Consider the following 24,299-nt stretch of genomic DNA (forward strand, 5'->3'; position numbering starts at 1 on the left):
TGAATTTTTCATTGCAGTCAAGACGACAAGAGCATGATAACTGCAGAATAACTGTTAAGAGCATATGTCATCCTACTAGAATTTCTTTCTTCTTAAATACCATACAATACCGTAGAATCGTTGTTAGGTTCGTAAGTAAGGATCAGGATCATTTTTAGCCTTTATATTCGTTATCAAATGATGACTGGACTTCTCTACAGTACTAACAGGTTTTTATGCCCCTTTCGAAGAAGAGGGGGTATATTTTTTTGCACATGTCGGTCCGTCTGTCAGGTGATAGCTAAAGAACGCTTAGGCCTATGATCATGAAACTTTATCGGTACATTGAGTATGACTGGCAGATGACCCCTATTGATTTTCAGGTAAAAGGTCAAGGTCACAGTGACTCAAAACAGTGAAATGCTATAGGAGGTTTTGGGGATTCCGATAATGACGTCACGTTTGCGCATGCTCAAATTTTGGCCGTCAAAACTGCGGCCATTCTTCTATTGTTTGCATTGATAAAGCGCATCGTGATAAGGTTACAAACATATACGCGACCCTTTTGAAGAACAAAAAATACTCAGAAATTGAAATTCTTTCAGATTGAATTGAATCCAATGAACGAACTCAAATAAGGACGAAAACAAACAACAAATTGATTGATTTTATGTAATCAACATACAGAAACTGATTTGAACCTATTTGTCTGTAAAAACTTACCTTGTTACAGATTAACTAAATCCTCTTGATAAATGTTAATGGTTTTTATTTAATTGTTCACACCAATTTTGACACTCTTTGTTTCAGCATTTTAACCCAGTGTTTAATTGCCCCTTTCTTTATCACAAACCAATTATCTCGATATGATCGGATACTGTCCAGACAATTACTAAGAAAACAGGGACCTATGCTTGTATGACTCTGTATGGGGTCTCTGCATAAACCACATGTGTCTGGTCATTAAACACAATTTATGATACCTCCATGTCATCTCTCGACATAGTAAGTAAAAAACTTAACAGTTGCTTTAATAAAATATTTGAACATATTTTAAAATAGACATTTGTAAGATATGGATTAACAGCTAGGAACTATTAAGTATATATATTAGCCAGTTTAAACATAATAATGAAGTGTTTAATAACTATACATTTAAAATATTGTACACATTTACTGCTACACAATTAACGTATTTAACGGGTACCTGCAAATGTAAACTCTGCTATAATGTGTAAAGATCCTGCGTTACTGCAGTGTTCGAAACATCATCATGAAAACGAGCAATCGCGTTTGGTCATTATAGGGATATAAAATACTCGCGTTTAATAAATTAAATGTGTAGATTAATGGTATCATAAAATGCTAGATTTGTATCGCTCATTATCACTACAGACGAGTTTTCAATATACGTGTACATGCAAAGACAGTTCAATTTGCAAAATATGCAGGTGTTTTTTCAATTCGAATGCTTAAATTTATTAATATTTTCATTCAATGTTAACAAAACGAAAATTCATTCAATGTAAAAGAAAATTAAAAATGTATTTCAAGATTGAAAAGTATTGAGCTATTTTAGGGCTTTGTTTTATAACTGATTCAATGCACCCCTTACACCAAGTTTCAATCGCGGATGAAAAATAACACTATCGCATCCACACCACTTATAATAATATTCAAATTATTATGTTTTATTATTTTTGAAATATCATTTATTAAATTCTTATTTTAAAAAAGAATACGGGTATTTATAGTTTTGTTTTGTGAAATTGTAAGTATTAAGTCTTCCGACGACCTTTACTCTGATACAATGTAATTGGCCGCGATCAAGAAGTTGACGGCCAATCTATTTTTAGTAACGGAAAACCCCTCTTGTGACGTCACACAAAAACCTCCTATCGGGATGATAACTCAACATTGCTTAGGCCTAGGATAATGCATGAGACATTGTTCATGACTTGCAAATGACCCCTATTGATTTTCAGGTCACTAGGTCAAAGGTCAAGGTCACACTGACTCGAAACAGTAAAATGGTTTCTGGATGATAACTCAACGATGCTTAAGTCTAGGATCATGAAACTTCATAGGTACATTGATCATGACTGGCAGATGACCCCAATTGATTTTCAGGTCACTAGTTCAAAGGTCAAGGTCACTGACTCGAGACAGTAAAATGGTTTCCGGATTATTACTCAAGAACGCTTAGGCCTAGGATCATGAAACTTCATAGGTACATTGATCATGACTGGCAGATGACCCCTATTGATTTTCAGGTCACTATGTCAAAGGTCAAGGTCACATTGACTTGAAACAGTTAAATGGTTTCTGAATGATAACTCAAGAAAGCTTAGGCCTAGCATCATGAAACTTCATAGGTATCCCTCAGTTTTTCGAGTCTGTTTTTGAAAGTATTTAAAGACTTTGCAGACACTACTTCATAAGGTAAATCATTCCATTCTGATATGATTCTTTGAGATCAACTTTTAAGTCTAAAATTTGTCTCACATCTAGGTTTTGCAAGTTTAAAACAGTGTTTCTAGTAATAGATTGTTGAAGGAGAAAAAACATTCACATTTTATATCATCACGTTGATTAATAATCTTACAGCACTGAATAATATGTCATCTTGTACGTCTGTGGGAAACGCTGGGTATTTTCAACTTTTTTAAACAATCAATGCTTTGAGCTTTTATGAGAACATACCCAGCGACCCAGAGTTTTAGCTGGGAGTTGGATTATTGCAACTAATGCCATTTTGGCTAGTTTCAACAATCCCACTCTTAACTATCGACTTTCTTCGAGCTGTTATAATGTTCTCATCAAAGCTCAATGCATTCAATAATAACTCTGCTTCAGGCAACAGTTCCAAAGTCATCCCTGATACCTTGGGACAACAGTTTTGACTGTTCACCGCGCATCCATGAAATAACTGTTTTATTACCTGATCAAATTTGATTTCGGTAATTTCTGATGCTTTACGCTGCTACTTGCCAATCGAAAGTACCGGACATATATAATTCTTTGGACATTTCTGTATAGACACGGAATTGTAATGGAAAATACCAAATGATGATAGCGTAATTTCTTAAAATAGAAACGGGAAACACAGGGGTAGTCTGCACGAGCAGGCAACAGTTCAAGCTATTTACCGGTCAATAGTGTGAAATATTTACCAGTAACAGTTTAGAACATTGCAACACTACTTTTTTGATGAGGATTCAGCAAAAAATAATCAAGTATCATTAATATAAGGCATCAGGTAATAATGACTCTCTATGCATGTGTATTTTGGGCATCAGTGTCTTTGACAATTAACATATTAACTGTCAATGTAAAAATAAGAAAAAAATTAAGTACTCTATGTTGAAATTGTGTTTGTTAAATAATAAACAAAATTATAGTACTATCATTTTGAAAACATGATAAATAACCTTTGTTAATTAAACAATAATTATTCTACTTTTGTATAGGACAATTCATATTCAATATAGGATGAATAAAAATCACTGAATCTAGTGGTCTTACATGATAAGTGCCTGAAGATATCATTCTGATGCCCTGTATTGATTGTACATTATCACAAATTGGCAGGTGTTCTGTGGCACGGTGGCAAAGCCATACCTGGCTGCCCGGAAGCTCTTCAGAAACTCAAAGAATTGGTAATGATGAATTATTTTCGGATTGTGTTAAAATAAATAGTTTAACCCTTTACCACTTAGATACGTATTTTGACGCATTATTAGTCCCATAGAAAAATAAATTTAATTAAAAACCTTTCTTACTAAATTCAAGTTTCAAAGGCTTCATTTCAACCCTTAGTTACTGATGAGCAGCAGACAGCATATAACTCGAACAGACTGTGAGTTACTCACAGGCTGTTCTGGTTTTACGCTGGTTGCAAAAGCCATTTTAACTTTTCTTTTTATGGGGGAAAGGGTTCATACAACATATTTTAATTCTGCCAAATGTATTTCCCCAGGAATTTGTTAATTAAGGTGTGCAAATATTACCACAATAATTTGTAATAGTGATTATGTGGAAAAATTATTGTCATCCATATATATACATGTATTGGTTTATTGAAAAACTACTTTAAAAGCTGAAATCAACAAGGAGTTCTGAATTCTTCCAGCTTTTCTTACAGATAGAGTTACATGTATTTGGTAACAATTCTTCATATTTTATTTAAAAAAATAATGTTACAGGGCAAAAAAATATTTTACGTCACAAACAACAGCAGCAAGACTAGAGCCCAGGTTGCTGACAAATGTAGAAATATGGGATTCCCTGCTGATTTAGTAAGTATGAAATGCAAAAGTCATTTAATGTCTTACTGTTTATTTATTCACACCTGAGACTTTAGTATGCTTACATCAAATTTGACCTTTATGTCCTATACCGTGGGATTGAACATCATTAGAAATTGTTAATGATGTGTTCTCATTATATGGGGTTAACGTCTGTCCCTGTGGTTATTTATAAAATAATTCACATTACTGGCAAGAACATTTACAATACTTAATGCTTTAATGCAAACAAATATGACAGGGGAGGCTAATATAAGGATGCTCTTACAGGGCTCGACATTAAAGGTAGTCCGACTGTCCGGGACAACCAAATTGTTTGTCCGGACAAGTAAATAAAGAATTTGCTAGTCCGACGGGACAAGTGGTCATTATAATTGTATAACTTAGAAAAAATGCCTTTAAAGCCATTATTTCTGTGGTGATATCACTCAACTTTTCCGATTATATTTTGTATACGTTTAATCGTCGAAGCCCGAGATATTCCGATATTTCCATGTGATACATGTACTACACTGTACTGTTCACAAAGGAAGCAACCCTTAACATTTTTTTCTTTGCCAAGATAACACGAATATTCTCCCTTGTAAAGAATATGCATTTTACGACACCGGTACACACCGATATTACAGACAATTAACGTAGTGACGTCCTCTCTATGTATAGAATGATTTTGTTTTTTTTAAATATCAGTTAAGTACTGTACATATACATCACTTATAACATTTTCTGTTTGATGTTTGCAACAGACAAGTTTTTGTCAGGTTTATGGCTTTGTACAATGTTTAAAAATCAATAATCTTGAGTTTTCCTGTTATTCTAGTCAGTTCTTTTTGTATTGAAATTGCCTACAATTATGTTTACATGTATTTTGAACGATTCAAGTCTTTATGATTTGAGCATTTTGTATTATTTCATTATTTTGCAAAGTACTGAGCAGAATAAGATATAATGGTCAGGACAAGTTGCTTTTTGGTCAGGACAAGTGAAATTATGGTCTACTTGTCTGACTGGACAAGTGGCTTCAAAAGTTAATGTCGAGCCCTGCCTTATGTTTCAGTCTGTGCCTGAGGGCTTGAACATGTGCATTAACTTACTATTCTCAATACTTGATTTATTAAAGCACAGGAGAGTATTAATTTTAAGGTATTAAAGGTAGGGACTGCATGGGTTGGAACAAATGTGAAAAGCCTGCTCGCGGTTACTTGTTTCCCTGATATGTTATCATGATTGTAAATTGAAATCTCTAAAATTCCTCTCCTCTTAAACTGCAAGGCATAGAAGTTTGTTATATGTGATGTAAAATACTATGATGATCCTCTGTCAAGCTTATTCAAATCATTCCCCTCGGATCAAAATTACCCACACACAAGTTTTTTTCTGGTTGCTTTATGTCAGTGTTTTTATTCATCATTATGGGAAAAGGCCGGGTCCCTATGGATTTGCAAAATTTGCCGCATTTTTACTACACTTGTGAAATTACCGGTATTGTTGTTGCTGTTGTTGTTTTGCTACAAAAGGCTTTAACATTGAGAATAAAAGTGTTTTCAGTATTATATTTACTAAGGTTGATATTATATAGCTGGATGAGATACAAACAAAATCTTAAAATCAAAAAACAAAAACAAAATTATTATTTTTTTGTAACATCAAATAGGGATTGTTTTGGTCCCATTTGGGAAAAATATATACTTTTTGCCCATTGGAAATGGGACTGAATACTGGACATCATTTCGAACCAAAAATCACAAGTGTATTTCCACTTTCTTTATCTCCATACTTGATTACATGCATAGAATTTAGAAGACCCTTTCCATATTCACTTGCCGGAAACCTTAAATGTTGGCCCCTTGGCTTTTCATTTAAAGGGTTATGGGCTGTGTGCTCACACTTTGAGGAAAAAGAGCATTTGCATGTTGGGCGAAGATTTTCAAAGCATGACAACACATTTTGGGACAAGATCAGTTGTTTGTTTTTATCACCTTTGTCTAACATTTGTTCTCCGCTAGCTGTGTGTTGTTTGTCTTCAACATTTACCTTGTGAACACTCTTGAAGCCCAATCTTTATGAAACTTGGCTGGACAGTTTTGTGCCTATGATATCTTGGATGAGGTTGACAATTGTGTAACTTAGGGTCAAAGACAGTGTTACTACCTTAAATCTAATTTAAAAAAAGCTTGTGAAAACCAAATATCAAATGTCTTTGCTCTTCTAATCACTTTTAAATGTACACAATCAAATATTTTCTTCTAGGAAAATGTTGTCTGCACAGCCCACATATCTGCCCTATATCTTAAAAACATGAACTTCACTGGCAAGGTATACATGGTTGGAAACAGCAGCATGGCAGCAGCACTGGATGAGCTTGGCATCAGATATGAAGGAATTGGGGTAAGACAGACTTATTTTTTATTTCCTTTGTCAATTTAATTTTTCATATAAAATGTGTGCTTACTCATAATACCTGGTATGCATTTACAACTGTGTTGTGTAATATTGCAGGATTGGCAGTCAAGATTCGAGATTTTTTTTAAGAATAGCTGAAAAACAATTTCATGATATTTATAGTTCAGTTAACATTATTTAAAAAAAAGATTCCTGTAGGCCTCATGTTTAGCTCATAAAGAAATTTAGTGTGAAATTCATCTTTGAACACCGGACACAGGCAAATGACTCGACCTGTCCTCACAACTGGGTGAATCTGTTGTTGTTGTTTTAAGCTAATCTATTTTTGGAAAAAAAATTACGAGCTATTGTCATAATCTGAGCGTCAGTGTCCGGTTAAGTTTTGTGTTTAGGTCCACTTTTATTATAAAGTATCAAAGCTAAATATTGCATTCAAACATTCCTTACTATCATGAGGGGACTGGGAAGGCAAAGTTAGATAACTCTGGCTGGCATTTTGACAGAATTATGTGCCCTTTTTTTATGCCCCCGGATCGAAAGATTGGGGGTATATTGTTTTTGGCCTGTCTGTCATTGTATGTGTGTGTGTTTGTGTGTGTGTCCCAAAACTTTAACCAAAACTTTAACCTTGGTCATAACTTTTGCAATATTCAAGATAGCAACTTGATATTTGGCATGCATGTGTATCTCATGGAGCTGCACATTTTGAGTGGTGAAAGGTCAGGGTCAAGGTCATCCTTCAAGGTCAAAGGTCAAAAAAAACAAATTCAAAAACTTTAACCTAAACTTTAACCTTCTTCATAACTTTTGCAATATTGAAGATAGCAACTTGATATTTGGCATGCATGTGCATCTCATGGAACTGCACATTTTAAGTGGTGAAAGGGAAAGGTCAAGGTCATCTTTCAAGGTCAAAGGTCAAATTTATGGATTCAAAGCGGCGCAATAGGGGGCATTGTGTTTCTGACAAACACATCTCTTGTTACTTAGAAAATTGAAAATTTGGTTAAGGTTTGTGTTTTGGTCCACTTTATTCCTAAGGTATGATAGCTATTGCTTTCAGACTTGGAACACTAGCTAACTATCATAAGGAGACTGTACAGGACAAGTTGCATAACACTGATTGGCATTTTAACGGAATTATGACCCTTTTTTGACTTAGTAACTTTGAATATTTGGTTAAATTTTGTGTTTATATCCACTTTACTTCTGCAGTATCAAGACTATTCCTTTCAAACTTCAAATGCTTTCTAACTACACTGCAACGCCGATATATCGCCGACCAGTATATCGCGCTGTCCAATATATCGCGCTTTGGCTATGGCTCCCAAAAATCCGACATGCATAATCACTAAATGACATGTTTTAATCTGAGAATTCGCTAACTTAAGCAAAAAACCGGTTCTGGCTAGTATTAACACCCTTAATTTTGCAGCTTACTATGGCACGCAGTGAAGCGTGAAAAACAGTCGATAAGTGACAGTGTTGTTTACACACGGCTGGAGTTGTTTTTAACACTTAAGAAATAACCAATTAGTGTCATTGCAAAGGTAATAAAATGCAGTTTACTGGTATATAAATCGTTAAATTTCGGTACTGGTCATGAATTTGTTAGAAATTTCTCAAGTTATATCGCGCGCCGGATATATCGCACTTGCGATCTTTGGATCCCACCAACTGCGATATATCGGCGTTGCAGTGTATATTGAGGGTACTGTACCTGGCAAGTTGAATTCGACCTTGACATTTGAAGGAACTTGACTTTCAAGGTCAAATTATTAAACTGCTAAAATTGCCATAACTGCTTATTTATTTATGAACAGATTTGATTTATACTTTTACAAACAACACTTACCGGACATAATACAATTGACTCCATGCAAACCATCCCCAAAAAACCCACCCTAAACTCCCCCACTGACCCCCCCACCCCCAATTTTTTAATTTTTTTTGTCTAATTTTATTTTTGAACGACCTTCCCACCCAAGAACCCCCCACCCCAAAAAATATTAATAAATGTTACTTATTTTTGAAAGATAATGTAATAAATGACCACACCCCCACACATTCCTCTCCACCCCCACCCCACCCCCTTTTTATGCCCCCGGATCGAAAGATCGGGGGTATATTGTTTTTGGCCTGTCTGTCTGTCTGTCATTCGGTCATTCTGTCACACTGTCATTCGGTCATTCTGTCCCAAAACTTTAACATTACAGTAAAGTGTTGCAATAGCTTTTGAAATATTGAACATAGCATCTTGATATTTGGCATGCATGTGTATCTCAAGGAGCTGCACATTTTTAGTGGTGAAAGGTCAAGGTCATCCTTCAAGGTCGAAGGTAAAAAAAAAATCAAAGCGGCGCATTAGGGGGTATTGTGTTTCTGACAAACACATTTTTGATATAAGTATTGAGATAGATCCCTTCACCTTTAAAAAGAAAAATAAATGAGCTGGCTGCATCCGCTAGGTGGTGCTCTTGTTTAAATTTGCATTTGAATGTTCAAGTTGGTAAGAAATTAAGAATGTGTTCAGCAGATTTTTGTGGAGTGCACTGGGAATTTTCATACGGCCAACGCACTCAAAAGACTTTACAGGGGTTAATTTGAGACATAGGAGATGCCCTGTTTCAGAGACAACACTTATGAGTGCCTTGTGTGAAGCAACAATAACACTGCACCTTGGCATAAATCTCATGAGTTTCTTTGTTAGAGCTATTCTTAAAAGCTGTTTTATTTAAATATTTTCGGTTGTGACCATTAAGTATACCTGTATGACCTTGACTTTTGAGTGCTAGACAAAAGCCTAGCATATTACATGTTTCCTCCCAATATAAACATGGTGTTGCCTAATGATGAAGATTTCTGGTGAATTATTTTAATCCTTTGCATGCTGGGAAATTTGTCGTCTGCTAAAATGTTATCTGCTGAATTTCTAAAATTAGCATTTTCTTCGATTTTTTTTTAAAGAATACTATCAGAATAGCAAACAGTTTGGATCCTGATGAGACGCCACGTTCTGTGGCGTCTCATCTGGATCCAAACTGTTTGCAAAGGCCTTTAAAATCCGGTTCTAGCGCTGAAAGGGTTAATCCTTTCCCACTCAGAGCTAAAGTGGAAATGGCTATGTGCAAACAGCATAAAACCAGAACAGCCTGCTAGTTACTCACAGTATGTTCAGGTTTTATGCTGTTTGCTGCTCATCAGTATCTTAGGTATGGAGATGAAGCCTTAAAAACTTGAATCTAGTAAAAATGGTCAAAAATTCAATATAACTTTCTAAGCAAAGCTACAGTTGTGTGAAAATACGTTTCTAAGTGGTAAAGGGTTAAAACTTTCTGATAAATGAAACTATTAAAGTCTAGACGAGCTGTATTATGTTGTCAATTTACCTTCGACTACCTAAGTATTGCCTTGATTGTTGAGCAATCTACAATCAGAAAAATTTGTGGTATGTTTTTATTGAAATGATTTAGCAATGAAGATTTGAGGAATAAAGAAGTTACAGTCCAGTAAAGCTGTGTTATACCCAAATTTGACCTTGACCTTCAAAAATTACCTTGACCTTTGAGCTAGGTTGGCGCTAAGGAAAAAAAATTAGTAGCCAAATTTCAGCACTACGATAACGACCCACATTATAACCTTATTTGCTCAATGAACGACATAATCATTATCATGAATCTATAGGTATCAACAATGACTGTATTAAATTATCAATGAAGTCACATTTAAATAAATAAATTTGTTTCCTGAAATCAAATAATTTCATGTTTTTTTTATTTTTCATTTATATTCATTTTCATGCACTGGCATAAACGGTATACAATGTTAAAACTTTCAGATATGCCCTGGTCTTTGATTGGGGGGGTCTTGCGTAACTCCTATTCGCCCCCCCCTTCTCCCAATAATTTTTGCCGTAGTCTGGTGCTTCTTGATTTTTGAAAAATACATTTACTGCAATGTATTCTTGAATTGACATATTTTTCCATAGTTGCAATATATAATTTATTCAAACGTACCGGTAAATTTGTATGTCTTAAATACTGCATGTACTGAGCGGCTAGACTATATTTAGTTACACATCGTCTGTTTTAAAAAAAGCATGCTTTGCATGCGTAGATCTTGGCAGTGCAGACGACAGCAATAATTTCGCGGTCTTTCTTATAACACAGGTTTTACATGGCATACTGTATTTGTGCATAGTGAATAGTTGTTATCATTTGGCTGTAGAAAAACGGTGTAAATCAGTTTTACAAATAGATATGATAAAATATACATGCTCTGGATTTAATATGTTACCGCATCAAATTATGAACGGGTTTTGTTTTTCACAGCTTACTCGCCGTAAGTAATTTTATACTGCTCACCAATTGCAATTAACTTCTCATAATTAATGATTTTTTACAGTGCGATAAATAGGTGTGATGATGATGCCCGAAACCGCCTTTAGTGTACTGCTTTATTTACCGGTTTTATATCACGCATTAATGCTACAACTGTGATTCATTGTTAATAAACTTGCGATAAACGCTTACTCTGTGACACACGTCAATCAAAAATATTAATCACTATATAACTCCGCTTCCATAAACATTCTCGTAACCGATTGGACGTTAAATATCACAGTTTGGCGACTGGAAAGTTACCCGAAAATTACCCGTGATGCATCTGGCAGCATACATGACTGTGTTATGTGGCTTGAATATAAGATCCGGTTATCTCTTATCAATGGACTATCTATTACCACCTGGAGCTTTTATGGCAATTACATTTGGAAATCGGTACCGAGTTCTCTTTAAAAGTAAGGAATATTATATACTTATTGAGAAATATCAGGTTTTTTTGTAGTTGCAATAATTCAACTATCAGCTTTATAACCCAATGGTTGCCAGAGCCGCCATAGCAAAAATAATCAAAGGCTCTGGCAGTCCGTTTATATGGACTAGCCTAGACCACTGACCATCCATGCATGCTTAGAACGAATGTATTTTTTACCTATATAACTATAAGCAATCCTCATAATTTCACAAAATATAACTACAACAACAGAACTTTCCAAATAATTCAATCGTTTCGCGTCGCACGACGCATTATAATTTTCAGGTTTTCAAATCGTCAAAAGATGCATATAATGGATATTTAAGAGCATGGTAAATGGTCAGTATTACTATTTTCTCAAAAGTATCATAACAAAAACGAAAATTTGCGAATCTGAAACAACTTTTTTTAATTTTGTCAATTTACCAATTTGTTGGACGGCCCCTTTAAAGCAAAACTAATTAATTTGTGTGACTTCATTATTTCTGTCTGTCAGGTATTCCCCTAAAATTAATAACTTACTTATCAGACAATGGTATGTTGAGAGAAATCAACTGATTTGCATTAATCACATGACACAGCAAACATGTTTAAAAACATGATATCCGTCATAAAACCTGTCAAATGAATGAGGAAAGTCCCTATACTGTTGTTGTTGTTTTTTTTATTTCGGTAAATAGGCATGTATTCTGGTAATAGACAATGGCTTCACCTAATAATTAACGAAGGGCCCATATGGTAGTAATGAAACAATAATGAAACAATAAGTTCAGAATTACACATTCTGTACAAGTTGTGTATTATGTTAGGAACAACTGTTTGAGGTCATTCAGTATCAAACAGGTTAATTTGATTTCTTATTAAAATTTGTGTTTTGTTTATTCGCGTCAATTCACTGTGATCTTCAGCTATATATATTCTTGCTTACTAGTACGTGTGACATATGGGCACACATTTTATTGTGGCATATTGAGCATGTGTATCCTTAGTATCGGCCCTTTTAATGAAAACATCTAAATATTTTGAATGAAAAGATTGAACAACATACATGTTTAATACGTCTATTTTTTAATGTGTATTCTTGGACATAACAACAAAAACTGCATTAAAATCGGTTATGTGTTGCCAAAATACTGGCGAGACTATGCACCATGTAGTAATCAGTATCATGTTCACCGTTTCTCATAGTATCTCCCCTTCTGATTTGTTGCTAAGGTTTGTAACTATGGCATGTTATTTTTCTATACTTAGTTTCTTAATGGAAAAAAACGAAAATCATGTTTTTCTTACATGATTTATAAAAAAATTTTTTAAATAAGCGGCTTATACAACATTTGATAAACCTACTGATAAACCTACTGATAAACCTACTGATAAACCTACTGATAAACCAAAAGCAAACTAACACAATTATGTGTACTCATTATATCGGCCTGGAATTAACATGACCTACTTTCAAATGAAAACCAGAAATCATGAAAAAGATCGTCGTAATGGTCATAAATAAACAGCAAAAAAACTTAAACTTCTAAAAATGGAAAAAAAACATTTACTGTTCAGCACTACTTGAGGGGTTTTCATCAAAGGCACAAAGGTGCAAATTAGAAATTTTGACAGCACTCTATCAAATTCTAGTACTTGTACTCTGTGGTCAAACTACAATCTTAGGATATCTTTCTGTTCAAAAAAAGCACACAATAAAATTATTTTAAATTCATTGTAAACATATCCTTAGGTAATTAACAATAAAACGATGTATTTTAAAGCACACCGTATTATTCATAGGTGACATTATGCGGAGGAATATAGGAATATCAAATGTTGATATATATTGTAAGTGTCTCTCTGAATATTTGGACACTATTTAAAAAAATAAAAATAAATATGTACATTTTGAGTAATTATGGTATGCCAATTCAACCTTTGAAAAGAAAATTGACCTTGACCTTTGAGTTATGGAAACAGGTCACTAAACAATATACTCGGTCTCAACACACTGAACATTTATGGTAATATATCATTTATTAAGTTTCTCATTACTTTGCTGAGTATTCATTAAGTCTTGTCAACCATACAGAATTGTTAATCACTTGTGCTGTTTTAGGAAATTGATCTTGATAAGAATGAAACTGCTCAAAGCACGCATCGATTGTGTTATAGACAAGTTATGAATTGAAAAATTCTCTTCCACTGAGCTGTTCTGGTACTTGAAAATGGAATTAGTCATGGGCTTTACACTGAAATCAAATATGTTTTACACTCTGCAAATATTTAACAAACTGCCAATTAATAGATAACAAATGACCACAAAAAAATTGCATTTAAATAGTCAAAGTGGTATATGCTTTCAAAGACAGTTTTGCAGGACTGTGGGAACATTCTTTTTCTTAATTGACATTTATTTGCAAATAAATAAAATAGTCATTAAGATATATAATTATGTTCATATTTATTAAAACAGTGTACCAGTTTATTAATTATTGACTTTTCCACAATCTGAATCATGAGAGAAGTGCAAGCAGCTCAATTTATTTACAATTACAGCATAACAAGAGCACCTAACATTTATAGGGCACATATGGAACCCTCATTCAATCTCCACAATTTTTTGTTGGTATTGCATTATTAGTTGCACAATATCCAAAAAATGTTACTAAGTAAAATCATCAAAGTACTCAGGCCCGTAGACAGGGTTTTGAAAAGGGGGGTGAGAATTTTCCTATCAAAGATTGTTATTGAGCAACGAAGTGGCGAAGGGAATAGGTGCTAGAGGATGTGTCCCCTGTCTGCAATCGGAGATTTGAAGGTCCTCCCCCTAGAAAATTTTGAAAATGAAACAAAAAAAGGTGACTTTTTAACTGTATTTAGAGCCGGAAGTTATAGAGCATTTTTATACGCTTTTGTGATCGCCTTTTGTCCGTTGTGCGTCGTGCGTCGTCAACATTTTGCATTGTGAACACTTTAGAGGCCACATTTATTGTCTGATCTTCATGAATTTTGGTCAGAACATTTGTCCCATTTAAACCTGTCTGAGTTCGAAACTGGGTCATGCTGGGTCAAAAACTAGGTCACTAGGTAAAAAAACAAAACCTTGTGAACACTGTAGAAGTCACATTTGTTGCCCAATCGTCATGTTACTTTGTCAAAATGTTTGTCTAAATGATATGTTGGTTGAGTGTAAAAATGGTTCCGGTCCGTTGAAAAACATGGCCGCCATAGTAAAACCTTGTTAACACTCTAGAGGCCACATTTATTGTCCAATCTTCATAAAATTTGGTCAGAAGATTGGTCTCAATGATATCTTGGATCGGTTCGAAAATGGTTACGTTTGCTTGAAAAACATGGCTGCAAATGGGCGTGGCATTTTTTCCTTATATGGCTATATATGGCTATAGTAAAACCTTGTGAACACTCTAGAGGCCACATTTATTGTCCAATCTTCATGAAATTTGGTCAGAAGATTGTTCTCAATGATATCTTGGACGAGTTCGAAAATGGTTACGTTTGCTTGACAAACATGGCTGCAAAGGGGCGGGGCATTTTTCCTTATATGGCTATATAAGGCTATGGTATAAAATCTTGTTAACACTCTAGAGGCCACATTTATTTTCCGATCTTCATGAAACTTGGTCAAAAGATTTGTCCTAATGCTATCTTGGATGAGTTCGAAAATGCTTTCGGTTGCTTAAAAAACATGGCCACCAGGGGGCGGGGCATTTTTCCTTATATGGCTATAGTAAAACCTTCTTAACACTCTAGAGGCCACATTTATTTTACGATCTTCATGAAACTTGCTCAGATGATTTGTCCCAATGATATCTTGGATGAGTTCAAAAATGGTAACCTTGGCTTGAAAAACATGGCTGCCAAGGGGCGGGGCATTTTTCCTTATATGACTGTATATGGCTATAGTAAAATCTTGTTAACTTTCTAGTTTGCTCAATCTTCATGAAATTTAAATTGGTCAGAACTTTAGTTTCCTGTGTAGTAAAGTTTGTTTTTATTATGTCAATATTATGTGACATTAATTGTGTTATGTAATTTTTCATAACACAGAATTTTCATAGTTAACATAACAGGCCCGTACCCAGGCCATGGGCCCAGGGGCCCGGGCCCCCCCAGCTGGCTGTCAAACTATGATTTTTTTTTAATAATCGGCCCACTGCAATTTGTTCTCTCGTGCAAGGGCCCACAGTACACTTTCCCTCAAAACAAAAGAGCAGCTATGTTTTATTGTCCCTGATAAACAAGGGGATTAACGCTCGCCAATCGAGATAAGCCTCTAGGCAATGTTTTCTTATCGCATTGTACACCCATCCCCGATCAGTCCCCCATTGTGATCATGAATGATTCATCTATCGATGGTTGATGTAACATGTATTTTGATAAGTGCAGCGAATGGAAGCAACTGCTACAGGAGGTCGTAGACTATGGTCTGATAATTGCCGACTCAAGTTTTTTTCCTTCTTTGAGAAGGCCCTATACGTATTTTTCCCTTCTAAAAGTTTAATTGTGTTTTTTTGTAACCTTTTAAACCTTTTATTGGGAATTTTTAAGTCCCAATATATACTTTTTGCATTGAGAATAGGGCCCTGAATTTGATCCGGAACAAAAACACTGACAAAGGTATTAAAACAGAGTATTTATAATTTTTGAAAGGAAAAAGACTACGATGAGAATATCAGCAACAGATAAGAATTTGGCAGAATTCAGTATTTAAAATAATTGAGTACCGAGAATTGAGTAATATCAACCTATTAATGGCTCATTGGTAAAAAAATGTCAATTGTAACAACAAATCGATCTCATTATATAAGTTAACCTGATCCAGTGTAGAAAAATATTGTATAAATAAATTATCTCTTTCCTTGAATTTGTTTGAAAACAGTAAAATATGTTAAATTGGTTATTTAAGACTTTCATTATTTCCCCCCAAAATTAGGCATTTCGCGCAATTTTTGTCCTAAATACTGGCAAGGTCTTTCCCAAAAAATCAGATTACAAAAAACTGTGACGTTATTGATTTGTGAGAAAAAATGGTGGAAGCAATACGAGAGTTGATGTGGATAATCGTCAGTTTAAACCTGTAAGTTTCGGAAATCTAAAGCTTTTAATATTGTTGTGAATTCACACCAATGTTTAAAGCTTAAGACTTCCGAAATGTGCTGGTTTACTTGTTATATTCCATTAATTCATATCACAAAATACGTTTTTTATAAGCATTAAAATTCACCTTGCAAAGTGCCAAATTAAAAAAAGTATATATATAGGGAGGGGGGACCCCTCCCAAACCCTCCTCAGTTGGGCCCCCCCCAGTAAAAAAATCCTGGGTACGGCCCTGCATAACTGTTTTAGTCATTAACACTTATGATAAGCCTTTCAACTAAGAGATAACTGAAAGAAAGACAACATGTACATGATTTTGCAGTATTTATGCAGTATTTATCTCCCTTGTTTAACCTGGTTCAGTAATCTATTTTTAGTTCTGCTCTGGAATTTGGGAAGATATTGATCATTGATAAATGCACTGTTCTGAGGGAAAATTGACTACTCTGCCATTGATCTCTTCTGAACTGTATAAAATAAGCATGTTTTGGCTGATTTAAACACCTCTTGATGCTTTCTTGAAAAGTTAACAGCTCTTGAAAAAGGTTGGAATTTTGAAATAATTAAACTCTAAATTATTTTCAACACCAGCATCAAGACATTTTGGCATTATTTTCTAAACTATTCTTATTATTTAGATTATTTTTATTTGGCATTTTCTAAATTAGAAAGACTCTATTCTGTTTCAATAACTGTAGTAAATTTTTCTTATTTTTACATTTGATTCACTGAAGTTTCCTAATCTCCATAAATATTGTTCTTAGATTAAATTAGACATATTTTGTAAACTAGATTTTTGAAGCACTTTCTAGACTAACAGTAACTTATATTTATATCAGTTTTTTTGACAGCTTTTGAACTTCTTTTTACATTCATTAAGGTAATTGCTGTATGTTGTTAATTTTTGTAACAAACTTAGATTCTTTAGACTTGACTTGTACGTGTTCTTAATTTTCTGTCATTGTTCTTCATTTTCAGAGTTCTTGGAATAAAAATTAGTTATTTTTGTTAAAACTGCCTTAGTTTTCACTAATAAATAAATTCTTTAAGTGTATTTAGGCGTCCCTGACTGAACGCCTTTAGTTAATTGAATTACAACCAGTCAGTATATTCATCCTGACCGGAAATAAGAGTTGGTCAAATAAATATTTCCGCATTACATAAGTGCTTACAAAGTTACATAACTTGTAACCTTCCTGTGACCGGTTCATTTGCCTAAGCGAAGGAGACCGCACTACCACACCTGGATAGGACAGTTGAGTTTGATAATGGTTTGGATCGTTAAAAAAAATGGCCACCAGGGGGGGGGGTCTTTTTCCTTATATTTATATTGTAAAAAAGCTTGTGAACACTCTAAAAGTCACATGTTTTGCCTAATAATCATGAAATTTTGTCAAAACATTAGTAATGTGGATGTCTCTGACGAGTTTGAAAATATTTGTGATCAGTGAAAAAACATGACCGCCAGGGAGTGGGGCAGTTTTCTTTATATGTATATAGGCACAACATGTGAACAGTCAAGAAGACACATTTTATTCCCAATCTTCATGAAATTTGGACATGTCTTAGAAGAGTTAAAAAATGGTTTAGGTCTGTTAAAAAAAACATGGCCTCCAAGGGGCCATTTGTTGTTCATTTTTCATGATACTTGGTTAGAACATTTGTTCCATCGATATCTTGGGCTGCAAAGAACAGGTTATTTCTTTTTATCTCAGGTGAGCGACTTTGGGCCTTTCAGGCCCTCTTGTTTAATATTGTGTCTGTTACATACATGTAGGTTTGTTTTTAGCAAATCTCTAATTGGAATTTGGCAAGCAAATAAAGTAATATCAATGGGGGTTTTTGAAAGCGCAAATTGTGTCTCTACAAGTAAACAATATGGTACATGTATTTGGACACAGAGTGGGAGATACACTAATTATTAGAACACAGTACAAGCTATATCAAAGCTCTTGTTACTACTATTGCCTACGGCAAACGACCAGTTGCAGAACATAGATTTTTTCGTAATTTCTGTTGATAATTTTGCCCAGGATTGGAAAATTTGTTGTGTCATGCAATGTTAACCTGTATGATTTGTTGTGTCATGCAATGTTAACCTGTATATATTGTAAATGAGAAGCTACCTCTTAATTGTTCACTTAAATGTTACATTGTTGATATGAGTGGCAACATGCAGGAGTTCTATGCACAGTACTACATGCATAAGAGCATTGATAAGGAGGTACATATGTGATTGTAGTACATGTTGGTCTGGCTAATATTGTTTTGTATGGTATGGTAAGCGAAATGCACATTAATTCCTTAAACCACGGTTTAACTGTTAACTATATAGTTAAGAGACTTTGAACCCGGGTTCAAAGTGCCGTTTGCACATTAATTCCTTAAACCCGAGTTCAAGAGTTTGAACCGCGGTTCAAAGTGTGTCTAACAATAGATATCTACATAATTCAGAGACAACCAATGAGCGGAGCTTAAACCACAATTAGAAGGCAAATGTCACGACTTCATTGGTAGTTTTTTAACTATAGAGTTAAGAGACTTTGAACCGCGGTTCATAGTCTTGAATCCGGGTTTTAGGAATTAATGTGCAAACAGCACTTTGAACCCGGGTTCAAAGTCTCTTAACTATGTAGTTAACTGTTAAACCGTGGTTTAAGGAATTAATGTGCATTTCGCTTGCCATAGTTTTGCTTGATTATACAGCCAGATGTTGTTGCTGCTAGTGAGGCGAGCTTTGATTCTGTTGCCAAGTATCAAACAGAATGGAAGCCTAATCCAGAGGTAGTTATCTTTTTTGTTACAGGAATTGATTCACAGATTGGCAAAATAAAAACTTCCATTTAGGATGAGAACACATGCCGAAAATGCATTCTTTGTTTTTTAGTAATCATCATTTATTGTTAAGAAATGTATTAAGAAATTGCAATTGGCGTTTATTTGAAAAGATTAAGAAATGTTGAGTTTTCAGTTCTTTCATCCCTTAAATAAAGTTTTAAATGCATAATGCAATATAGTGGAAAGGATGGCCAATAGCTTAAAAGTTAAAACATTAGCCTTTTAATCTCAGGTTTGTGTGCTCAAACTGATTTGTTTACTTTAAATTAAATCTGAATGTCAGTTAATAGAAATACTTAAGCCTATCTGATCAAATGAGTAGCGTTCTTAGAAAACTGGGCATAATGCATAATCAGGGACAACACTTTCTCCTTTTATGACATTATTTCGTTTAAATGAAGTCTCTTCTTAGCAAAAATCTAATTTAGGCGGAAAGTGTCGTCCCTGATAAGACTGTGTGGACTGCACAGGCTAATCTGGGATGACACTTTACGCACATGCATTAAGCCCAGTTTTCTGAGAACAAGACACCAATGTTTACTTCTGTAGGTCAGGTGTGTGCTGGTAGGATTTGACCCACATATCAGCTACGTTAAGATGATCAAGGCTGCCACATATGCTAGCAACAAGAACAACTTGTTCCTAGCAACCAATGAGGACCCGTTCCTTCCAACGCAAGATTCTGTTGTTATACCTGGTGAATTATTTCAACACTTAAACAAAGTATATATAATCATTTATGCCTGGTATAGATTTAAATATATAGTTTTAACGAAAGAACTGTGTTCAATATTATATTATAAATATAGTGCAAATTAGTTATGGTATAATTTAAAATACAGTTTTACAGACAGAATTATCCTATTTATGCCTAGAGTCTAGAAAAAAGGCCTTTGCAAACAGAGTAGACCCAGATGAGACACCGCATGATGCGGTGTCTCATCAGGGTCTGCGCTGTTTTCTAAAAGGAATTTCTGTAAGAAATATTCTTAATATAGAAATAAATATACTAGACATCCCTAATTTTGCAAATAAATTGATCCAATTTCGAAGGATGGGAGAGTCCAATAGGCATAAATGGGTTAATGTAAAAACTTATGTGTGCAACAGCAATTTAGGTGTGGTGGTGAAGATTTGTAAGTCAGGATGTTTACTCAGAATTTGCATGCCCTTAAAACCTATATCTAGGGGTCCATATAAATATGTGTTGATAGACACTGTTTTGCAAGCTCGAACATGTAAAGTCTGTTTTTGTTGGTCTGTCATGCTGCAGATGTTGCTCAGTTACACTGGACATATCTACCACTCGGAAGCACTGGCAGCGGGTGATTTTACCGGTTACATTCATTCAAGATGCCGGCTACTTTCCCAAAAATATCTATTGAAATGGTGCAAATAGACCCGTTTTTATTGCTTAGTCGCTGGCTACTTTGCAAATATAACTGGCTTCTCAATTATTTCTGGAGAACACTGTTAGTGTTGTGAACTTGTCACTATCTCCAGTTTTCTTCATTGGCAAGATGTATTTTTTTGTTTGTTGCTTTCATTGCAGAGTTACGAGACCTTGAATATAATATTTGATAATAACATCCTTTTACATGTGTACTTTGTATTGTGATTTAGTCGCTCAGTTTTCTGCTTATAAACATTCCACTGTTTTATATGTTGAGTGCAATAGGTTATTTTCATGTATGTTGCAATATTTTGTGAAGAGTAATGGGCCCTTGAGCCAAGGCAAATTTTGGATACTAAACTTGACAGATGCTGTCAATTTTTAGCTGATTAACACTCTAGAGGCAAAATTTTGCATCCAAACTTGATGACAACTACACTTCAACACCGTTATTTCGAAGTCGTCGGGACCGTTAAAAAAACTTCGGATTAACGATAATTCGAAATAAACATTTGACAGACGACTTCTGAGGATTCTGTAATAATAAAACGTTGTGGAACTCGCATGGTTCAGTTAAACGCTACTATTAATAGTTGTTTACTTAAAAAAAGTAAACTAGTCAGATTGCAATAGATTTCTACTTGTAACAAACGAAGGAATAAAACGATTCTTGTTCTTCTTTTTATGTTTTCTCTAAGTACAGAACATGTTAAATATAATGAATATGCGCTAATTATCTGAACATATAAAATATAACGAATAGCACAAATTATCAGACCATATAAAATATAACGAATACCACAAATTGTCATACATGTAAATACAGATGAATACATTTTTTGGAAATGAATTAACGGATTAAAGAACCGTAACAAACGGTAAAAGAAAGTAACAAACGGGGGAATATAACGATTCTTTTTCTTGTTTCTATTTTTCTCTATTTACAGAACATATAAAATAAAACGAATAGCACAAATTATCAGACATACATACATATGAATACATTTTCGGAAATGAATTAACCTTTTTTCGGCGTAAGCTGTATTAAGCCAGCTTTTCACCTTACCTGACCTTTGTAAGTGTCCAATAAAATTCAAATAAAATTTCCCGCGGCTAGGTACGAATGAATACACTTCATTTATTCCATTGGCTGATTTGAGTATACCACCAGAACATTGGAAACATATCCGCGTCTTTGTAACACTGTTTTACTGCATGAAACAATTTTATTTCTAATGAAAAGGCTTAATAGATAGAACAGTTTTACACTCAATTCTCGACATAAATACAGTTTGTGCGTGCACCTTTTATTTTCAGAGAATTACCAGCGCAACGCGTTTATACTTAAAGGCTATGTTCTCATATTTAGTACTTACTTCCATATTCTTGTCATCATGTTAACATGTAAACGTATAAAGAGCAGTGGAAGCGAGGCCTCACTTAAATACATTGCATTTCAACCCGCGAGGTATCGGGTCAATTCGCGGCCAGTGTATGAATGTCAGAGTTTATATACAGGTCATCACCGGAGTTCGCGGCCAGTAAAATAATAGTTATATAATAAATACGCTATCCGTGAACTAGGTGACCTGGAATTTTCTTTAGACCAGAAATATGTAGATTCTTAATGTATTTTCAACAATACAATGATAAATATTATTTTTGATTAATTTAACAATAATTATTCCACCATATTGACCAATGTATTAAGCATGAGCGCGATGATTATCGATACTGTACATAATCTAATCAAATAGCAATGCCCGACAAACCACTAAAACAGGTTTGTTCGAAGAACGCGCCTATAAATACGGATACTTCTCGTGTGGCCGGTTGACTCGTATGTTTTAATTTCACTTCCATTCTTCTTTAGGTTTCTGTTTTGTATCTATAGGTTTATGACCAACAACATGTAATAATGTAAAATAAGCCGCGAAAACTCCGCGTAACATCCCGTACTGCGTGTGATGCAGCTAAGAACTGCACAGAAAAAAGACATTCGCTATCCTTGATCTCATTCATTGAACTATCAACGCCATATATCTTTTTTAAAGATATTTCTTGTTTAATAATACGCAATGTCTCTCTGAACACCGGCGTTTGCGCAGACGACAAAGGTGTAATTATCGGCTTTTGACGCGCCACGACAAAGGTGTGAAATTACGCTCAGTATTTTGCAGTTTTGACTTCGGATTAAAGATTGATAATTAGGTGCGAATTATAGTGTTGGGACCGACAGAATCACTTCGAATTAACGATTTCTTCGGGGTAACGAAGTTCGGATTAACGATGAAATTTTACGTTAAACAAAGAAGAACCAAAATCGGGACCGGAAAAATACTTCGAAATAACGGTGACTTCGGATTATCGGTGTTCGAAATAACGGTGTTGAAGTGTAGTCAGTTTATTTTTCTGAACAATATCTAGGCCTGCGTAAGAACCTGGGTCACATGTGTACAAAAACTAGGTTGCAAGGTAAAATCCTAGAAAAACCTTATAACCTATATAGGTACCTTGTATAACAAATGGTGTCCATGCAGCCAGGTGAGTGAGGAAGGCCATAATGGCCCTTTTGTTTTCTTGTATGTTGCAATATAGGCAGATTTATGTGCTCTTAAACTTTTGCAAATTTAGGATAATAAACTCATGGCACATGCACTTTTTTGTCAAAAACGTGTTCCTCAGTTTTCTGTGTATCAAAACAAAACTTCATAATTTGCAGACTGCAAGACATTATTTTTTATGTCCCCCACTATAGTAGTGGGGGACATATTGTTTTTGCCCTGTCTGTTGGTCTGTTGGTTGGTCTGTTGGTTGGTTTGCGCTAACTTTAACATTTGCAATAACTTTTGCAATATTGAAGATAGGAACTTGATATTTGGCATGCATATGTATCTCATGGAGCTGCACATTTTGAGTGGTGAAAGGTCAAGGTCAAGATCATCCTACAAGGTCTAAGGTCAAATATATGGGTCAAAATCGCTCATTTAATGTACACTTTTGCAGTATTTCAATATTCAAGATAGCAACTTCATATTTGGCATGCATGTGTATCTCATGGAGCTGCACAATTTGAGTGGTGAAAGGTCAAGGTCATCCTTCAAGGTCAGATGTCAAATATATGTGGCCAAAATCGCTCATTTTATGAGTACTTTTGCAATATTGAAGATAGCACCTTGATATTTGGCATGCATGTGTATCTCATGGAGCTGCACATTTTGAGTGGTAAAAGGTCAAGGTCAAGGTCATCCTTAAAGGTCAGAGGTCAAATATATGTGGCCCAAATCGCTAATTTTATGCATACTTTTGCAATATTGAAGATAGCAACTTGATATTTGGCATGCATGTGTATCTAATGGAGCTGCACATTTTTAGTGGTGAAAGGTCAAGGTCAAGGTCATCCTTCAAGGTCAAATATATGGGTCAAAATTGCTCATGTAATGTCACTTCTGCATAAT

The 24,299-nt window shown here is 34.7% G+C and overlaps 1 protein-coding gene across 2 annotated transcripts in view; it reads left to right on the forward strand.

The window, feature by feature from the left end:
- LOC127852752 (glycerol-3-phosphate phosphatase-like) overlaps window positions 1-24,299 on the forward strand; it is a 51,095-nt gene that overhangs the window by 13,791 nt on the left and 13,005 nt on the right. For both annotated transcript variants that reach the window (XM_052386712.1, XM_052386713.1), the window contains 5 exons: window positions 3,571-3,638; window positions 4,185-4,277; window positions 6,537-6,674; window positions 19,317-19,394; window positions 19,998-20,145. In XM_052386712.1, coding sequence (XP_052242672.1) covers window positions 3,571-3,638; window positions 4,185-4,277; window positions 6,537-6,674; window positions 19,317-19,394; window positions 19,998-20,145 — 525 coding nt within the window. The remainder of the gene's footprint in view (window positions 1-3,570; window positions 3,639-4,184; window positions 4,278-6,536; window positions 6,675-19,316; window positions 19,395-19,997; window positions 20,146-24,299) is intronic.

Source organism: Dreissena polymorpha, chromosome 12, assembly GCF_020536995.1.
Source record: "Dreissena polymorpha isolate Duluth1 chromosome 12, UMN_Dpol_1.0, whole genome shotgun sequence".
Lineage (NCBI taxonomy): Eukaryota > Metazoa > Mollusca > Bivalvia > Myida > Dreissenidae > Dreissena > Dreissena polymorpha.